Here is a 17,310-nt window from a genome sequence, read left to right as displayed (position 1 = left end):
AGAATGATGTTACTGGTTAAAAGTTGGTTAGTGCTAGAAGGTGCTGAATGTTCCACAGTGGTGAAAAGTGGAGGCATGGTGGTCCTTCCTCTGAGCAAATAAGTTTATTTTCTTTACTAGCTAGGGCAACAGCTGTGATAGCTATTTCAAAGGAACTACTGCTTCTGTGATTCCCCCAGGGCCACATTGGTTCCTAGTGCAGGAACATCAAGTAATTTTGGATGAGGTAATCTGCAGTGAATGAGAGGGTGAGTGCCATTTTTGGTTTAAATTTGTTTGGCTTATTATTAGCAATATGTTGAACAGAAATCAGTGGCACTTTGCAGTTCATATTATAGCATTGCTCCAATGTCTGACAGCATCACAAGAAATTAAATAGCTGTTGTCTGCCTGTTTTATATGGAATCCCTGATTATCAGAAGCACTTAGTTACCTGCTTAGTTACAAAGGTAAAGCCTTGACTTTAATGTGAAGAATTATCTAAACATGTCATTAAGATTAGACCACCGTTCATTTATTTTAGTACAAGTTTTTGATTGTTCAGTGTCAAGAAAAAGCAGAAAACACAATTAACAGATAATTACACAGAAGCCTCAACTACTAAATAAAATCTCATTGTTCAACGTGTTGACCTTTTGCCTTTATTCTAGCTTCCATTCTCTTTGGGAGACTTCCTTTCATAATTTTCTCAGGAGAAGACGGTTGCATTTTCCATTTACTGCTCTCATGATTCAAGTAATCCCAACCACATGTGAAGGTTTTGAGGTGGCCAGTCTGTTGTTCCTGGAACACCAGCATGTTCTTTGCTTAATGTGCTTTTTTTTCTCAATGGCTTCTTAACAGCTATGCTTCCATTCAGATCCTTAGTGTTGAGTTATCTTCTCGTAGTGGAAGGACGGACAGAAACATCTGTGGAATTTTTGGAAATCTAAAAGAAGAGTGGAGCTGTCACTTGCTTATGCAAGTGACTTTTGCACAGCACTGCATATGTAATTAAATTTCAGTAGGTTCCAACAAGAAGTCAGTAAACCTGCACTGTGCTTCACAAAGGTTAGTGTGCTATAATAAGATATTGAAGGGCAGATATAAAATATTGAGAGCTGTGGTTATAAAGTCATGTGTTGTGTGTTCGAGAGGGAGGAGCAGCACGAATACCTGTAGGACCTCAAAAACCGCTGTCACATCACCAGCCTCCGCGGGTGGCTAAAAATGGAGCCGTATCAATAAATAACACAGAGAAGTGACCCTTCCTTCCTTCCTTCCTTCCATCTCCATCGCTGGCTCATAAATTATACTTCTGAAAAATGCATATGATCATGGATACCTTTCCTAAAGAAACAGGCCTCTGTAATATGTTGCTTCTAAAAATAACAGCATTGACATTTCAGGCTTGCCATTGTCTCATAGTATCAGTGCACTTTCTTGCATATAATAGACTGTGAAATATTAATAAGGAGGGCAAAATTGATAGTTTCGGATTACAAAACGTCCTGCGCCCGTTTTTGCGCTGTCACGGTTCTCAGAGCTCAAGCCTGAAGCAAAAATGCTTGATCACAAGAGAGGCTTTTAATCAAGTGACACGAATCAGCAGAAACGGACTGAAGCAGTTCAGGCAGGGAACAGCTGTGCTGCGGCTTTCCTCCACCTGATCTGGAGCTGTTTTTTTTTTTGTTTGTTTGTTTGCTTTTTCTTCTTTGGCACAATGTTGTACTCACCAGTTGTGTCATTGATTCACGCAAGACTGGGCAATCTGGCTGCGATACAGATCTGCATGGTTTAGCCATGCAGAATCAATAGGCTTTGAGGCACAAAAAGAGGCTATCTCGTCTGAGCAGCCAGGCTCAGCAAGGCCGAGGGAATGCAGCTTGAGAGTAGTATTCATGAGAAAACGACCTGCTCCACCAGGCTGCAGCACAGCATTGGCTTTTGGGGATTTTCTCTCTCCTTGCCTTGTTTGCAGATGATCATGCTACGCTCTGGGCAGCCTTGCACCCTGAGCATGGCTGAGCACATGAAAAGTTCTCTTCTGTTCCCCACAGCTAGGTGTGAGTCAGTGTGTGCGCCGAGCCAGTGGCACGAAAACCAAGCCAAGACACCTCCAACGCTCCTACTTTCTTTAGTGCCAGCAGCGGCCATCGGCAGCTTTCTCTGCCACATCAGAGTAAGCAGTCAGAACCAAGGTCCGGATGGAGCACATATTGGGCAAAATGTGCCACTTCTGGGTTGGTGTGTGGGTCCCGTGTTGGGCTTGGTGTCGAATTTTAGATACTTTTTTGAACTTGTATCCACCAAATTGCTTTGATTCTCAGTATTAAGAGACTCTTTGTCATTCAAGACCCAGTTTCAGTACCTGAGATGTCAATGTTATGAGCATCGGTGAGACAATAAACATTCCTGTTCCAAAGTCCAGGCTGGTGATTGGCTGTTTCAGTTACACGTCGTAAGCATTTTCCCTAGTGCTGGTCCAGGTAGGTGTAGTTTCCAGTCTCTGCATTCTGTAGATTATGTGTTTGCTCAGCTCAGAAGTCCAATTTTTGGTGCTTCCCTAGTAGCAATTCAAAAGTCTTGCATTTCAGAAAACTCCTTGTTCTTGAGAAACTCTGGCTTTCTGAGTGGGAATTGTAACTTGCGGCAATTCAAGAGGATTTTTTTCACTTGGACATTGGAAACCTCCCAGTTTCCAGTTTATAAATACAGTATTGAAATGGTTAGCATTGACAAAAAATGTCTGAAGTGTGTTTAACCGGACTGAGGCCAATAATAACAAAGAGGTTATCGAAAAATGTGCTATTCAAGAATAATGGTATCACCATCAGAGCTCTGAATAATACCCAGCCCCAGTCCTAGCCCTCATCATATATTACATGAGTAAGACGAATGATCTGGGATCATTAGACTTTGATTTCCTGTCACACAGTCGTGCGATTTGGCAGCATGTGCATTAAGAGATGTTCATACTTCAGTGACGTTTCTGAGCCACTTGACAAATTGTGTACAAGCATAGGAATAGCTATCATGTTAGAAATGCCTGGAAAGATCCATTCACCCCTAGTTTCCAGCACTCGGTGTACTTCAGAAATGCTTGCCCTTGGCATTCACTTATTAATAAAAGGCAAACTGCACTAAGAAGTGTGATTCACATGACCTCAGGATTTTATACTGAGCTGGCCCCAGCCTTCACTACCTGAATATTATCCTTCACCATAGTAGACTAGAATATCAACCCGAGCAGCATCAGCCCACTCTGGTTGGTGTATTAAACAAGCTTAAAAATTTGTTAATGAGTTCCGGCTTCATGAGGTTCAGTTCACGCTTTTCTCTTTTTTTTTCAGAGAGGGAAAATATTTGAAGTGGTTAGATCTTCTTTCTTCTTTCAGAAAAAGAGCTTTTCATCTTAATTCATTTTAATAGGTTGCTGATTAAAAGCTGAGACTGAAAGGGAGAGTGAGTGAGTTCTTTCTTTTTTAGAGATTTTGTTCTCTTATCTTTGGAAAGCATTCCATCACTGTCACGCTCACTCTCTTTCTCTGTAGATTTTCTTAGTAGTAATGCGTACATTCAGAGAACACACCTCTGCACATTTCAGTGTGTGATTACAGTTTATTTTCTGCATGTAATATAGTAGAGAAAAAAGTGGCCTGTTTAAAAGTTTTATTTTTTCTACAATGTTAAATACACATGTAATTGACTAGGGGTATTCGAACATTTATATACAACGGTATGCACATATTTTAGCTTTGTTTTGCTCACACTTTATATGATGGCCCCTATAAATGATCTACAGATACTTCCATTACTACCAAACTCTGTGGTGATGTGGTAAGGGTTATGCTTAGGAATACTGGTAGGTTTGAGTTGAAGTTAATGTTAGGGTTTGGTTTAGAGTTTAGGTTTAGATTTTATAGAATCTGTCACAGTCAACTTCAGTTCAATGTGCAATTAATAGGTATGTAGTTGAATGTAAATTAGACAGATTGACCTTCTGCAAATCATCTACTGTACATTATCAAAATAAGGTATCACTTTTTTTTCCCCAAACAATTTGAAAACACCAGTGGAGAACTTTATTGTGAACAGAAATGGTTCAGAGTGAGCCTGATTGGTATAGAATGTCATGACACATTAAAGTTTCCATATTTGAGACAAGGTTTTGTTGCGACATGTCCTTAATTGTGATCAGAGTGCCAAGGGAACACTGTAGCAGGCTGTATCTGGACTCACGTGACTGGACTGTCAGTGGCTCTGCCACCTGGGGAGGGGAGCCTGCGGCATTGCTGGTGACACGGCTTTAATGAGTTCAATTACAGGGCATTCACTCCCCTCCTCTCTTTCAACAAGCCCAGCGGTACACTCAGGACGTCCCTGCTCAAATCTTCTGAGTTCACTGTTTATTAGACCCTTAGAAGTCTAGAATAGCTGTCAGTAATATGATTACATGAGATACATGATGATTTTGACAGATGTGCTAAAAAATGAATTATCATCAGACAGGTGCTTAGATTTGATCAATATTTTGGTACTAATTGACAACAGGAGCACTCTTATAAAGAATTTATGAAAAATGGTTAGTAATAAATTCATTATAAACCGTTTATAAAGGGAATTCTTATTATAAAGTGGGGCTGAGATTTCAAACCAGTATTTGATGACACATTTATTGTACTCCAGAATGTATAGTTGATGCTGGACTACTGTGCTGATGTCTATGTATGCAAAAGTCTTGTTTTTTTGTGACATCACAAAAACAGTGGATTCAAAACAGGCTGTTTTGCAGCTTAGTTTCCATACATGGACTGTATGGAGTGGAGAGGGAACCTTTTGCATTTTGAAGCTTTACCAATAAACATACTAGATCAAACTCTTTTATTTAAAAAAAAAACAAAGCTAGTTTTGCCATGATATTCTTTCTACCCCCTCTCTCGCTCCCCCTCTCTCTCTCTCTCTCTCTCTCTCTCTCTCTCTCTCTCTCTTTCTCTCTCGCTCCCTCTCTCGCTCTCTCGCTCGCTCGCTCTCTCTCTCGCTCCCTCTCTCGCTCTCTCTCGCTCTCTCTCTCTCGCTCCCTCTCTCTCTCTCTCTCTCTCTCTCTCTCTCTTTCTCTCTCGCTCCCTCTCTCGCTCTCTCTCTCTCTCTCTCTCTCTCTCTCTCTCTCTTTCTCTCTCGCTCCCTCTCTCGCTCTCTCTCTCTCTCTCTCTCTCTCTCTCTCTCTCTCTCTTTCTCTCTCGCTCCCTCTCTCGCTCTCTCTCTCTCTCTCTCTCTCTCTCTCACACCAGCTGCTCTGTCTCTCTCTCCTCCCCCTCTCCTTGTTGTTTAATCCAGCTCATGAATCACATGCCTGCACCAGGCTCAGTGAATGTGTATCTATTTGTGTGTTGGTGCGTGCATGTACGTGTGCCCCAAGCAGCGTTCTCTGTTAATTATTTATGGAGTCAATCAATGTTTTCCCAATACATTCAATCAACAGCTCAGCTGTAATGTTGTTTTCTGAGATAATATCTTGAAAGGTCACATTACCTAAAGTCTTCTTTTAGCACATTGCCCTCACCTTTTATTCCTCTTGTGCAACATCTAGTTGCCTTTCCATGCTGATCCAGTGTCCTGCTGTAAGTCCTCAAAGGCCTTTTTCACTGTCATCTTTTTACAGCACAGGGCTATGTTTAATGCATGATCCTTCACCAGACTTGCATTATCCCTGCAGTGCCGTGCCCTTAGTAGCAGATAATACTTCACTGAGTGGTGGGACTTCCCTTCTCTCCATTTCCAAAAATAAATACGGGTGTGAATACATCAGTGGCCTCCTCAGCCTGCCCGCGAGCTGTGGTGGTGTGGGGCTCGGGGCAGTACACTCACGCCTCATGAGCTCATGGATCTGCCACAGTGTGCATGTTTGTGACTACATATCCTCATGTGGAAACTGTTCAGTGGAGTGTCATGCAGTCATGGTGCCCGTTTCAGAAGAACAGCTTGTAAATTATATGCTTCATTTTGAAAGCAATAGTGTGAAAATTCAAATTTACATGTGTAGAAATGTAGTCGATCAGTCTACTGCTACCTTTGAAGTACTGTTGGAAGTATAGAGGACTTGGTGTACTTAAATGACAAACTTGGAGCTAGGATATCAGTTCAGGCCATAAATGTCAAAACGTAATTTAAAGGGAAAACAGGGGAAAACACCCTTGTAATAAATTCAACTTCTGCTAATGCCTCTATGAGATTCTGATAGTATATTAGGGCTGAGCTAATGGCTGTTCATCTTAATGTTGGTCATTTTGGATTAATTGTGGACGTTTGTAAAAGACATTCCATCTTTTATTTGAAGCTTGTAACACAGCTTAACGTATATTTTACCTTGTATCAGTTTTACAATGACTCCTCCAGTAAAAACCCCTAATGTACAGCTGCCACTGTTCTCCATTTCTACCACCTCACAATGCACAACAATTGGTCAGGCTAATGCTTGTTTTATCTAGACTTCAAGAAAGCTTACAGAGACGTTTTTCTCTTCAAATCGGTCCTGCCTATAGTAAATCAAGATAAGATTAGTGGATTCATGTGCCATTTTCTAAGGATGCTACTGGTAAACCTGACAGGCATTAGGCCTTCAGTTCATTTCCTGAAGTCCAGCAAGAGGGAGAGCTAACTTGGCTCTATTTATACGTTAGAAATAAAGGTTCTGTGCAGGTACATTTTTCATTCAGCAAGGTACAAACAGTGTAAAAGGATCCTCAAAGGTACAGTAGTGGATTTATGGTCTAATTGTGTACCGTAAATAAGTTTTTCCAGGTGAAAAGTACATATTTGTACCTTTTCATAACCCAGTGTTTTAAAACAGAACAATAAAATAAAAAGCCTGGAGGCGAGATGGGGTGTGAAGTCAATACAGCTTAGAAAATATCATTTCAATGGATTATGGTACAGTTATGTTCCCTGCCTAAAGGTACTGAGATGTACCCTTGTGGGTACCACCCCAGTGACAAGAGGGACACTGCCCCAGTGAAAGTTTACTACCTTTTTTTTTCTGAGAGTGTACTATATACCACCGAGAGTTTTCCATTGGGCAGTTAAGAAATGTCATCTTTTTATTTCCAACTAAAACTTAACATTGAAAAAGACTAGCACTACAACACCTGCAGAATTCAAACAACAAGCATAATGATGATATTAAATAAAAATGGACTGAAATCAGTCCTTCTCAAAGCCCAAGGTCTTGACAGTTCCCTACTCGGTGAACGTCTTTTTCACTCAGCACCACTAGAGCTCTGTGCAGTGACACAGGCAGACGTGTGACTTGTTGACTAGTCACAGTCTGGTGGAGGTCTCTGAACAAACAGTGTAGTGGTTAGGAGTTCTGTTTAGAGTTTGTCTACACAAACTCAAACCACAGTGTAATTATGGCAAAAAAGAATTTGTTTTGCTTCTGAATGTCATTCTGGCTTGAAGTATACTGCTGGTTTAACGCTTCAAGTAATGGATTCTTTATGCTCACAAATTAGCATTGAGCAAACTACATAGATCACACACTTGCCTCAAGGTGTGTTTCATTGTTAAGTAAACTCAATTAGTAGCCTATGTGGTTGATGCTTAATGAGCAATAAAAATGGAGAAAAGTATGGACTACATCCAGGCCACAAGAAGGTTATCAGTACTGTTTTTTGGGAGAGTACTTTCAATTATTAGCCCTGTAGGTCCAGTGCACCAAACACGTCTTGGCTCAGTAGGATTTAGGGTTAAGGCCTTTACTCTTGTATGTTTGATTCAGATGTTTTGAATTTTGCTCTTTTTGGACAGCTGTACCCTTTGCATTCCCATATGAATAAAAAAGAATGGTTGACCACTCTGTCATCAGTTTTCCTGATTTAGTTTACTATCAGGCAGCTTTAATGACCAACACGTTGGTGGCTTTCCGCAGTCACTAAAGCTGTTGTTTTTGTGGATCGATTCCAGGAAACAGCTTCTTGGACACTTCTCAGTACTGCAGTCTAGTATCTAATGATATCATAAAATATCAGACAGCTGATGCACTTTGTGCAGAGTCACTCTTAGCTGAGAGACGGGGCTGGGCTGTTGGTTTTTGTGGTCTATGAGGATGCAGTGGCTCCCTGCTGGAAGCTTGCATTAACAGCAGGAAGGAGCATACGTGTTGTTTGGAGTTCAGGATGTTCCATAACGCCTCAGATGAGGTGCGCTGGGACACAACGCTATGTGCTCCAATTATCAGCCCTCTGAGGATTCACTGCTGAGTGTTGCAGCCTCCTGATCGTTGCGAAAAAAAGAGCAGACGGAGTAGCTTCTATTGGGACTTGTTTTTGAACTCTACAGTCTGGCTCACTGTTATATCCACTCTTCTGAAGCAGATTGTATGCTGTGTTTCATGTCCATGTCCCTGATTAGATGTTCAGTGTCTTAACATCTACTCAGGCACAAATGCTTAAAGCTTAGAACTTGAGTTACTTTGGTACTTTGGAACTTTGGTTTCCTGCGATTCAGAGTGACTTGTGCAGCTACTTTAACATTTGACTTGGTGTGTATGACACATTCTCTATCAAGAGTTTTGAGTTCGTACTTCTGAAGTGTTTTGGTGTCAAAGTAATGACGAAAATGTGAAGGATGATTATTTCTTTCTGGAAAACAAATAACTACATTTTCATCACATTCAAATCATGATAAAATATTTTCTTATTTTTTACCAATACAAGCTTGTTATTGAATATTTAGAATTTTATAGATTCCTCAGATTTTTAAACATTTCTTCATTATTGTTAAGGAAACAGAGTCGTTCAGCGTGGCTTGATGTGAAATACACCCCTCTAGAGAAACTGACTCAGAATTGAGAGGAACCGGGCATCCCAAGAGTTTAATGGCCATTAACGCTTCCTCACAGTAATATTTTACGTAAAATGATAGATACACTGTCTGATGCCTGAGACATTGTTTTACCATAGTTTAGAAATAAAGTTTAGTCTAAAATGTGTCATCAATTTGTGGCGGTGAAGTACATGCATTGATTTTTGGATTTGCACTATTTTATTTGTTTTTTTGTGAATAAATTTTATTGATTTTCCGTAGTTCTCTGCATTCTCTGCATAGAGAGTGGCTGAGAAGGGCTGAAAAACAATCATTTTTATAATATATATATATATATATATATATATATATATATATATATATATATATATATAAAATATAAAAATTAGAGAGAGCGCATAAGTAAAAAAGAAAAAACAGTATATAAAAGTATTTACATAAGCGGCATGTCAATGGTTACAAAGTTTTAACATAGTTAAGGCATCGGTCCACAAACAAATCATTGCTGCCGTGGCTTTGTAGAATCTGGCTGTTGCTCAATCCAGAATAAAAATGTCCAGAGGATTTGGCACTATTGGGGTTGTGGGTTGGCAGGATGTGAATCAGTTCACATCAGAACACATTGACGTGAAATTAATTCCTTTTATAATTAATGTGGAATTAGGTGATGCTTTTGTTGTCACCAATGAACTGTGACGTCTATAGGTTAAGTGAATCTGTGAGAGTTTAGCTCTGTGTGTGATTCTTTCCTAATGGTGTCCTGTAATTTTTAAAATGATTTGCAAAAGAATGAAGGGGAAGTCTCGTTTGTGCTGACCTTGTAATCCTACAATGGGGACCTTGTCTTTGTCAGTGACACAAGTGAGGCAGAGCGGTGTTAAATCCATTTTTAACATTCAGCTACAGATTGTAGAGCTTTGTCAAGCTCCCCCAGACTAAGTGATGATTTTACAGAATAAAATGCTGAAGGCCATCAGAGTGACTTGGGTTTCATCCCTGAGGAACAGAGTCTCTGCTGCGTTCGATCCCTTTGCTCATTGCACCTCTCTTCCTCTGTTAGGTCAGTGACTGACCCCAGGGATGGCAAGCGCGTGGCCCTCAAAAAGATGCCCAACGTCTTCCAGAACCTCGTCTCCTGCAAGAGGGTCTTCCGTGAACTGAAGATGCTCTGCTTCTTCAAGCATGATAATGTAAGTTCCCACATTCCCCTTTACCAGCTCTGATCTGATTGGGAGGATGATGGAAATTGATTAAAATCAACATCACAGTATTTTTCCCAATAAATCTCATTACCAGATTATCTTGATGTCTATTACTATTTAATTGATTACACTGATGGTACATCATACTGGAAGAATACCTTCAAAGCCTGACCTACAGTCCTATGCAAACGTTTGGGAACACCTGGTCGGATAACATGTTTGGTTGTTGACGTGTTGATTGAAATAAGTTAACATGCCCTGCAGAGAACAAACTATTTTCTAAATGTAACATACGAAAACTTTAACATACAACGTGGCCTGTGTGAGTATGTAAACTCAGCAAATAAATAGAAATGGTTTACTAAAGTTTACAGAACAAAGAGGATATGTTGATTTGATTTTCACTTTCACAGCATCTGAGTGGGGGCGTTTTTAAATTTTTGCAAATGACTGCAGCTTGTCTATTTTCCACTTTCAAAATCATGCCAAAAGGAACCTTATACAATGTTGTAAGTGTTAATCAGACAAAAACCAGAATTAAAGTACCGTTTGTTAAATCTTTATGAATTTTAATCTGCTCTTTAAAAACATCTGAACCACTTAGGAAATGACAGACATTAAGTAAGGTGTAACATATCAGTACAAATGGCAGGGTTTCTGGAGATCCTTAAAAAGGCTTCTAATTTGCCTAAAATTTTACAAATTAGAGATCCTATTAAGTATTAAATTCTTTTTTTCAGACCTACTGTCACTCTCGTACATAGAATAATTTAGGGGTGCTCGTGCGACACAGGGAAGTGTATTAAACTAGTATTACCTACTTTTGAGCTACTATACACAGTCATGTCAGTACAACTATTAAGGGTGGGCTACATGGCAAAAAAAAAAGACAAACATTTTCAGTTCGGTTCGGCCTCAAAGAGGTTCTGGACAACTGTCTGGCGACTCAGGAGTGGTCGGGGTGGCTGCGCCCAAGCTGTATTCAGCAAGGGTGGAGAAACTCTGACTTCAAATGAGGATATTGTCGGTCGGCGGAAGGAGCACTTTGAGGAAATTCTTAATGCGGGAGACGTGCCTCCCCCCAGGAGTCAGGGTCAGAGGTTTCTGGGGTGTCAAGTTCCATTTCCCTGGTGGAGGTCACTGAGGTAGTTGGTAAGCTCCTCAGTGGCGAGGCACCGGGGTGGATGAGATTCATCCAGAGATGCTTAAGGCTCTGGATATTGTGGGGCTGTCGTGGCTAACACGCCTCTGCAATATTGCATGGACCTCGGGAACAGTACCCTTGGACTGGCAGACCAGGGTGGTGGTCCCTATTTTTAAAAAGGGGGACCGGAGGGTGTGTGCCAACTATCGGGGTATCACACTGCTCATCCTCTCTGGGAAAGTCTATGCAAAGGTGCTAGAAAGGAGACTCCGACCGATAGTTGAACCTCAGATTGAGGAGGAACAATGTGGATTCCGTCCCGGCTGTGGAACAATGGACCAGCTTGTCACCCTCTCACAGATTGTTGAGGGGACATAGGAGTTTGCCAACCCAGTCTACATGTGTTTTGTGGACTTGGAGAAGGCTTATGACCGTGTTCCTCGAGATATCTTGTGGGAGGTCCTCCGGGAGTATGGGGTGCCGGGGCTATCCAATCTCTGTACTCCCGGAGTGAGAGCTGTGTCCGTATACTCGGCATTAAGTCAGACTCTTTCAGTGTTAGCTTTGGACTGTTCATGATATTCATGGACAGAGTGTCAGGGCATAGCCGGGGTCAGGAGGGCATTATGTGTGGAGGCCAGAGGGTGGCGTCTCTGCTATTTGCAGATGATGATGTTCTTTTGGCGGAATCACATGGATGCCTCCAGCGCTCGCTGGAGTGGTTTGCAGCTGAGTGTGAAGCGTTGGTATGCGGATCAGCACCTCCAAGTCTGAGTCCATGGTCTTGGCCCGGAAAAGGATGGCATGCCCACTCCTGGTAAGGGGAAAGGACCTGCCCCAGGTGGAGGAGTGTAAGTATCTTGGGGTCTTGTTCACGAGTGATGGGAAGAGGGATCGTGAGATCGGCCGTAGGCTGGGACAGGCGGCAGCATTAATGCGGTCACTGTACCGGACTGTAGTGGTGAAGAGGGAGTTGAGCCAAAAGGCGAAGCTCTCTGTTTACTGGTCGATCTACATCCCAACCCTCACCTATGGTCATGAGCTGTGGGTAATGACCGAAAGAATGAGATCGCGAATACAAGCCGCGGAAATGAGCTTTCTTCGTCGGGTGACGGGCTACGCGCTATGTGATACAGTGAGGAGTTCGGTCATCTGGGAGGAGCTCAGAGTAGAGCCGCTACTCCTCCGCATTGAGAGAAGCCAGCTGAGGTGGTTCGGGCATCTGATCCGGATGCCGCCTCGACGCCTCCCGGTGGGGGTGTTTCAGGCACGGCCTACCGGGACAAGACCCTTGGGTCGTCCTAGGACCCGCTGGAGGGATTATATCTCCAAGTTGGCCTGGGAGCGGCTTCGGGTCTGGAGGACATGGGGTCTGGTTGCGGGGGACATGGTCATCTGGGATTCTCTGCTCTCCCAACTGCTACCGTGACCCTATCTGGACTAGCGGTCAACAATGATGATGATGATGATGATAATATGCATCACAGTTTTTTTTCTGAGGTGTGATAAGTGGAAACAGACAAAACAACCAACAGTGCCACATGTACAATACTGTTAAACACTGGTTTTTACTGCCATGATTTTTTTAAATGGTTTACTCACTTCTCTAAATCCAGTTAAGCAGGCTTAATTATGCTCTCTTTGTAATGAAACATGTAGTTGGTGTTCTTCAAATACTGATGATATGCTCAGAAAACTATATTGTGACATAATTTGATGTAATTTATCACATTAGTAATAAATAATGTCATATGCCCACCCCTGATGGCTGTGAGCTAGTCATATGTAAAAGTTTAAACATCCTCAGTCAAATTGCTTGTTTTGTTCGTTCGCATAAATAAGTTAACACATCCTCTACAGAGAACTTAAATATGACATTTTTCTACAAAATTTAGTGCACAATTTCTGTTTATTTGCTTTATTTGTTTAGCATATTGGGGAGAAAAGAAAGTGTATTGTCACTGCAAATGTGGTCTTAAATTACATTTTGGTATTAAAACAGTCTTAAAATGTTTTGAATGAAACCTGTCTGCGGTTGCGCTCAGCTAAAACTAAAATCCAGTTTTGTTGTGTTATACTAATATCTATATACCAGTATTGACAATGTATAGCTTAGCTCCAATACAGCCTTTGTCTGGGCTAACGTTAACTAAGCTTTGGTCTCTGTGGGCTTTTAGCTCTCCCCAGGCTACTAGGGCCTCGCAGGCTGATGTCATGTGAAGGCTGGTGTCAGTGCCTGTGCTCATTGCCATCAGTGCTGATCCCCTGTTGCACATTCTCTCTCTTTCTCTGTCTCTCTATCTCTGACTCTTACAGGTCCTGTCAGCTCTGGACATCCTGCAGCCCCCCCACATCGACTATTTTGAGGAAATGTATCCTAAACTGTCAGGCAGTGAGAGTAAAAAGTCTCCTATGTGATGTTTAGCAGTGCACTGATGGTGGGTGGTAACATTTATTTCACTGGGTTCTTCTCTGTAGTAGATTTTGTTTAGGGATGATTGTAGAAGCGTTAGTGGCTTTTTTTTGATGGCAGCTTGTGCCCTCATTGACCCCCATGCATTGCCAGTCTTTTGGAATTTTGGTGTTCCTCATATCTGCCTGAAGCTGTTATCCCGTTTCATTCCCAATGTGAGATAATATGTACTTACATTCCCAGACCTGATTGCAATCTACCTAGCCTGTCTTACCCATGTGTACCTACCTGTGTGATATATCTGTTTGTTGAATGTGTTTGTCTGAGCCCAGAGAAAGATTGGAGTCATAGATCTTGTCCTTAGAGCCACAGTGATTGTCCCTGTGGAAGGAAATGGAACAAATTCCCTGTAGATTGTGAAGCCAAGTAAAGCTGTACGAATAGTGTTATGGCGTCATTTGTAGAGACGGCTTGATCCGATACCCCGTATCAGTAACAGGATAATACCAGCAGAGAGTGCTGGGTTGGATATTGGAGAGAAAAGTGTATGAATTCTGTAACAAAACTACCTGAAAAATTACAATGTGTAGCGCTTGTAGCCTTTTAACAAAAGAACTTTGAGTGAGTGGTTAAGTATTATACTAGAATAACCATACATTAATCAGAATAGTTGGGACACAACTTAAAAACAACGATTTCAGGTTGTGAGCTACTGTGTATGCCATGAAATCACTGTCCTCTGCAGCAGTGAATGGTTTGCCAAAATGACAAAGGATTCCATTGTTTTAGTTATAAATTGCATTTTGGCACAGTCATAATTTTTATTTATTTATTTATTTGTTGTTTATTAACATTTCAAAAACTGTGGCTACAGATGCTGGACGGGAATTTCTTGCTTCTGTCATTTTGCTGTGTCAAGCAAATCTTGCTGGATCTCATGGTTTTAAGTGGTATCAATCCCCTTAAGGAGAAGTTCTTAAGTATTGTGTCTCCAGCATGAACAGTGATAGTGAATCTCCTGTCTAATGTCTCTCATAGAAACCGTAAAATGGTTCTATACTGCCGATAATGTTTACTCTTGATCTGCTGCTGCTCAAATGGCACTGACGGGTGCAGGAAAGCGCAGAAAACTAATTGTTTTTAATCATTATTTGTTATTTTCATTCAAATTATTTGTAAGGTCTTAGATTTTGACACTTCAGTGTAGGCATGCCTATTCTTTCTTCTCTCTCTCTCTGTTCTCTTCTTTTTCAGCCAAGACACAGAAGCGCCTTTTTTTAACAATTTTTGGCCAAAAATATCCAGTGACCAAAGTGTCAGTGCATCCCTTATTATAATTGCGCATACTTTTGTGCTGCATGTGCTTTATTTCAAAACAGGAACTTTTTAAGCTTAGCAGTTTTTAATTAAAACAAAAATATCATATCCATACCAGTGCAGGCCATTAAGGCTACATTCACACTGGCCCAAATCTTTTTCTTCATCTGTGACATATATTTGCTTTTTGTGTGCTAGTGTGAGCAGCAAAAACATCGAATCTGATGTCTTTAGCTCCAGTTTGGGCCACTTTGGTATGTGGTACTGATATCCAATACATGACATCAGTCTGAACAGTCAGATTGGAATTCATGACTTTACGCCTGTCCTGTCTAACCGCATCTTTATCATAACTGGTTAAAACGTGGTTCATGTCTTTGGTTTTGCGGGAGTGAGTCTAGTGCGGGCAGTTTAAACAGGTAAACACAGTGCTTTCTAACAAGAGAAATCAAACTAACAGCTATTCAATCTTACATTCACCTCAAGGACCTTTAGAAAGAAAGAGAGAAGCAAAAGAGTTAATGGAGCTTTATGTGGATCAAGTCTCTTTATCTGGGAAATATTGCCGTTTTGGCTCTGACTTTGCCTCCCTTTGCTGTCATTTTTTCTCTTGCAGCTTGTAAATGAAATAAAATGAGCTTCCTTTCTCTGTTTTGGTCAGCTTCCACAATTAAAACAAGCTCAGAAATTCAGCACTTTGTTCACTATGTTTATTTTAGTGTCTACTGCTTGTCCTCCGATTTTAAGCAGCAGTTTCCACATTAAAGTTCGATGTGAAATGAGTGTAGTAACGTTAATGAAAAGTAAAGGGCAGTTGAGTTTGTTGGACAGTAGTGTGTAGAGTACACTGGATGTATTGTTCCTCTGCACATGCAGGTCTGTTCAGGAACATGAACTGTTCAAAATGATGTCAGACACAGGCTGAATTAAATAGATAATGTGAACGACCAAACAACAAAATTTGGGCAGTAAATTGTTTGTGTGGTGTATTTACTTGCAGTCTAACCGTAGCCAAAATTTCAGTATTTGTATCGATATTGGAAAATTATCACAGCCATCTTTTGTCTGTTTTGAACTGTAATCATCAAACAAATGTTACTGCTAGGCTTTTATCATGCTGCACTTATAGCTGGAAAAAGAAATGGGTCGATGTAATGGAACAGCCTAACTGTAGCTCTGGATGATCCACTGGACTTACCAGAGCCGGTATGTATGCTGGCCTTCTGATTAGCCCTCAGCACAGCTGAGTGATGAGGGTTGTTAATTATGAACTTTGCAACTGTAGATTAGGCTCCTAGTGTCCTTCAAGATGTGTAAACGAACATTGTGCTGATTCAGGACTTAGATGGCTGAAGCTGAAGCATAGTTTAGACTGATATGGAGTAAAGCCCAAGATGGGCCGTCTGCTCCATCTGCCAGTCTTCATGTTGGTGGTCGTTATCTCAGTACTTATCAGCATCCAGATCAAGCCTCTACCCAGGAGAGATAGCAGAACCAGTCTAGCTGGCTTTCTTCTTCTCGCTCTAGAGTGTGGAGAGTCGTTGCACATATTTATCTAGGGTTTCTGTTTTTTGTTTTTTTTTCCTCCGTCATTCTCAACTGGTTAATGGTTCCAGCTTGGTGGGGCATGGGCGGTGATGTTTCCGGAAGGAATGGAGAACATGCTGATCTCAGTTTCTTTTTTTGTTCTCTAATATTTCCTTAACAGCCCAACATTGTACTATAGCCATCCCAGGCCTTTTAATCTGGCATATAATTTAATCACAGGAATTACACACTTCCCAGCGTGCTGCTGTGTCCTAGTCACCCAGCACACACTCTTTAAGCCTCTTAGCTAATAAATATTTTTAAAGATCTTTCAAATACCAAGTTGGCTTTCTTTGATTCCAGGCTTTGGCAGTCTTTGGCTTGAATTAGCTGGACTTGTAGCTGTGCAGAATGAAGAACAAAAAGCACTTGTGTTAATTAGCCTAGGGCGTTTTTCTGTGCTTTATATTTTTAGCAGGAGCTCATGCAGTGTGACCACTGCCTGTGGCCTGGATCAAGCTGAACTCCTCTGCTTTTAAATAAGTATTTTAAAAAAAGCTCCAGCAGTGATACTAGCCACTATATAGACTTGGATCAGTTGGTAAGTAAGCAGTAGGAATTAACATTTATTTATAAAGCACATTTTTGCACAACTTATTAATCCAAAGTGCTGCTTCTTAACATAGGATAAAAATGTTGTTAAAAAAGACAAATGGACAGTCGCAACCCACAACAACCATACATCTTTTGACTGAACATGTATTGCTGATACATAAAAATATGTAGACTGTTGCATAGGCTTGAAGCAGTACCTGCTAATGTGACCATACGTAAGCCTAGAATGGGGAACAATCAGAAACTGCTGTGATGATGACCTCATGGATCTAGGAACAGAGTGTGTTCAA

The 17,310-nt window shown here is 41.1% G+C and overlaps 1 protein-coding gene across 1 annotated transcript in view; it reads left to right on the top strand.

Annotated features, from left to right (window-relative positions):
- The window catches only part of nlk2 (nemo-like kinase, type 2), a 97,742-nt gene that overhangs the window by 32,662 nt on the left and 47,770 nt on the right, over nt 1-17,310 (top strand). The window contains exons 2-3 of the mRNA XM_017707201.2: nt 9,863-9,992; nt 13,465-13,520. Coding sequence (XP_017562690.1) covers nt 9,863-9,992; nt 13,465-13,520 — 186 coding nt within the window. The remainder of the gene's footprint in view (nt 1-9,862; nt 9,993-13,464; nt 13,521-17,310) is intronic.

The sequence above is a fragment of the Pygocentrus nattereri genome, chromosome 17 (genome assembly GCF_015220715.1).
Source record: "Pygocentrus nattereri isolate fPygNat1 chromosome 17, fPygNat1.pri, whole genome shotgun sequence".
NCBI lineage: Eukaryota > Metazoa > Chordata > Actinopteri > Characiformes > Serrasalmidae > Pygocentrus > Pygocentrus nattereri.
The sequence above is the reverse complement of the archived record's forward strand: the minus strand, read 5'-3'. Positions and strand labels throughout refer to the sequence as shown.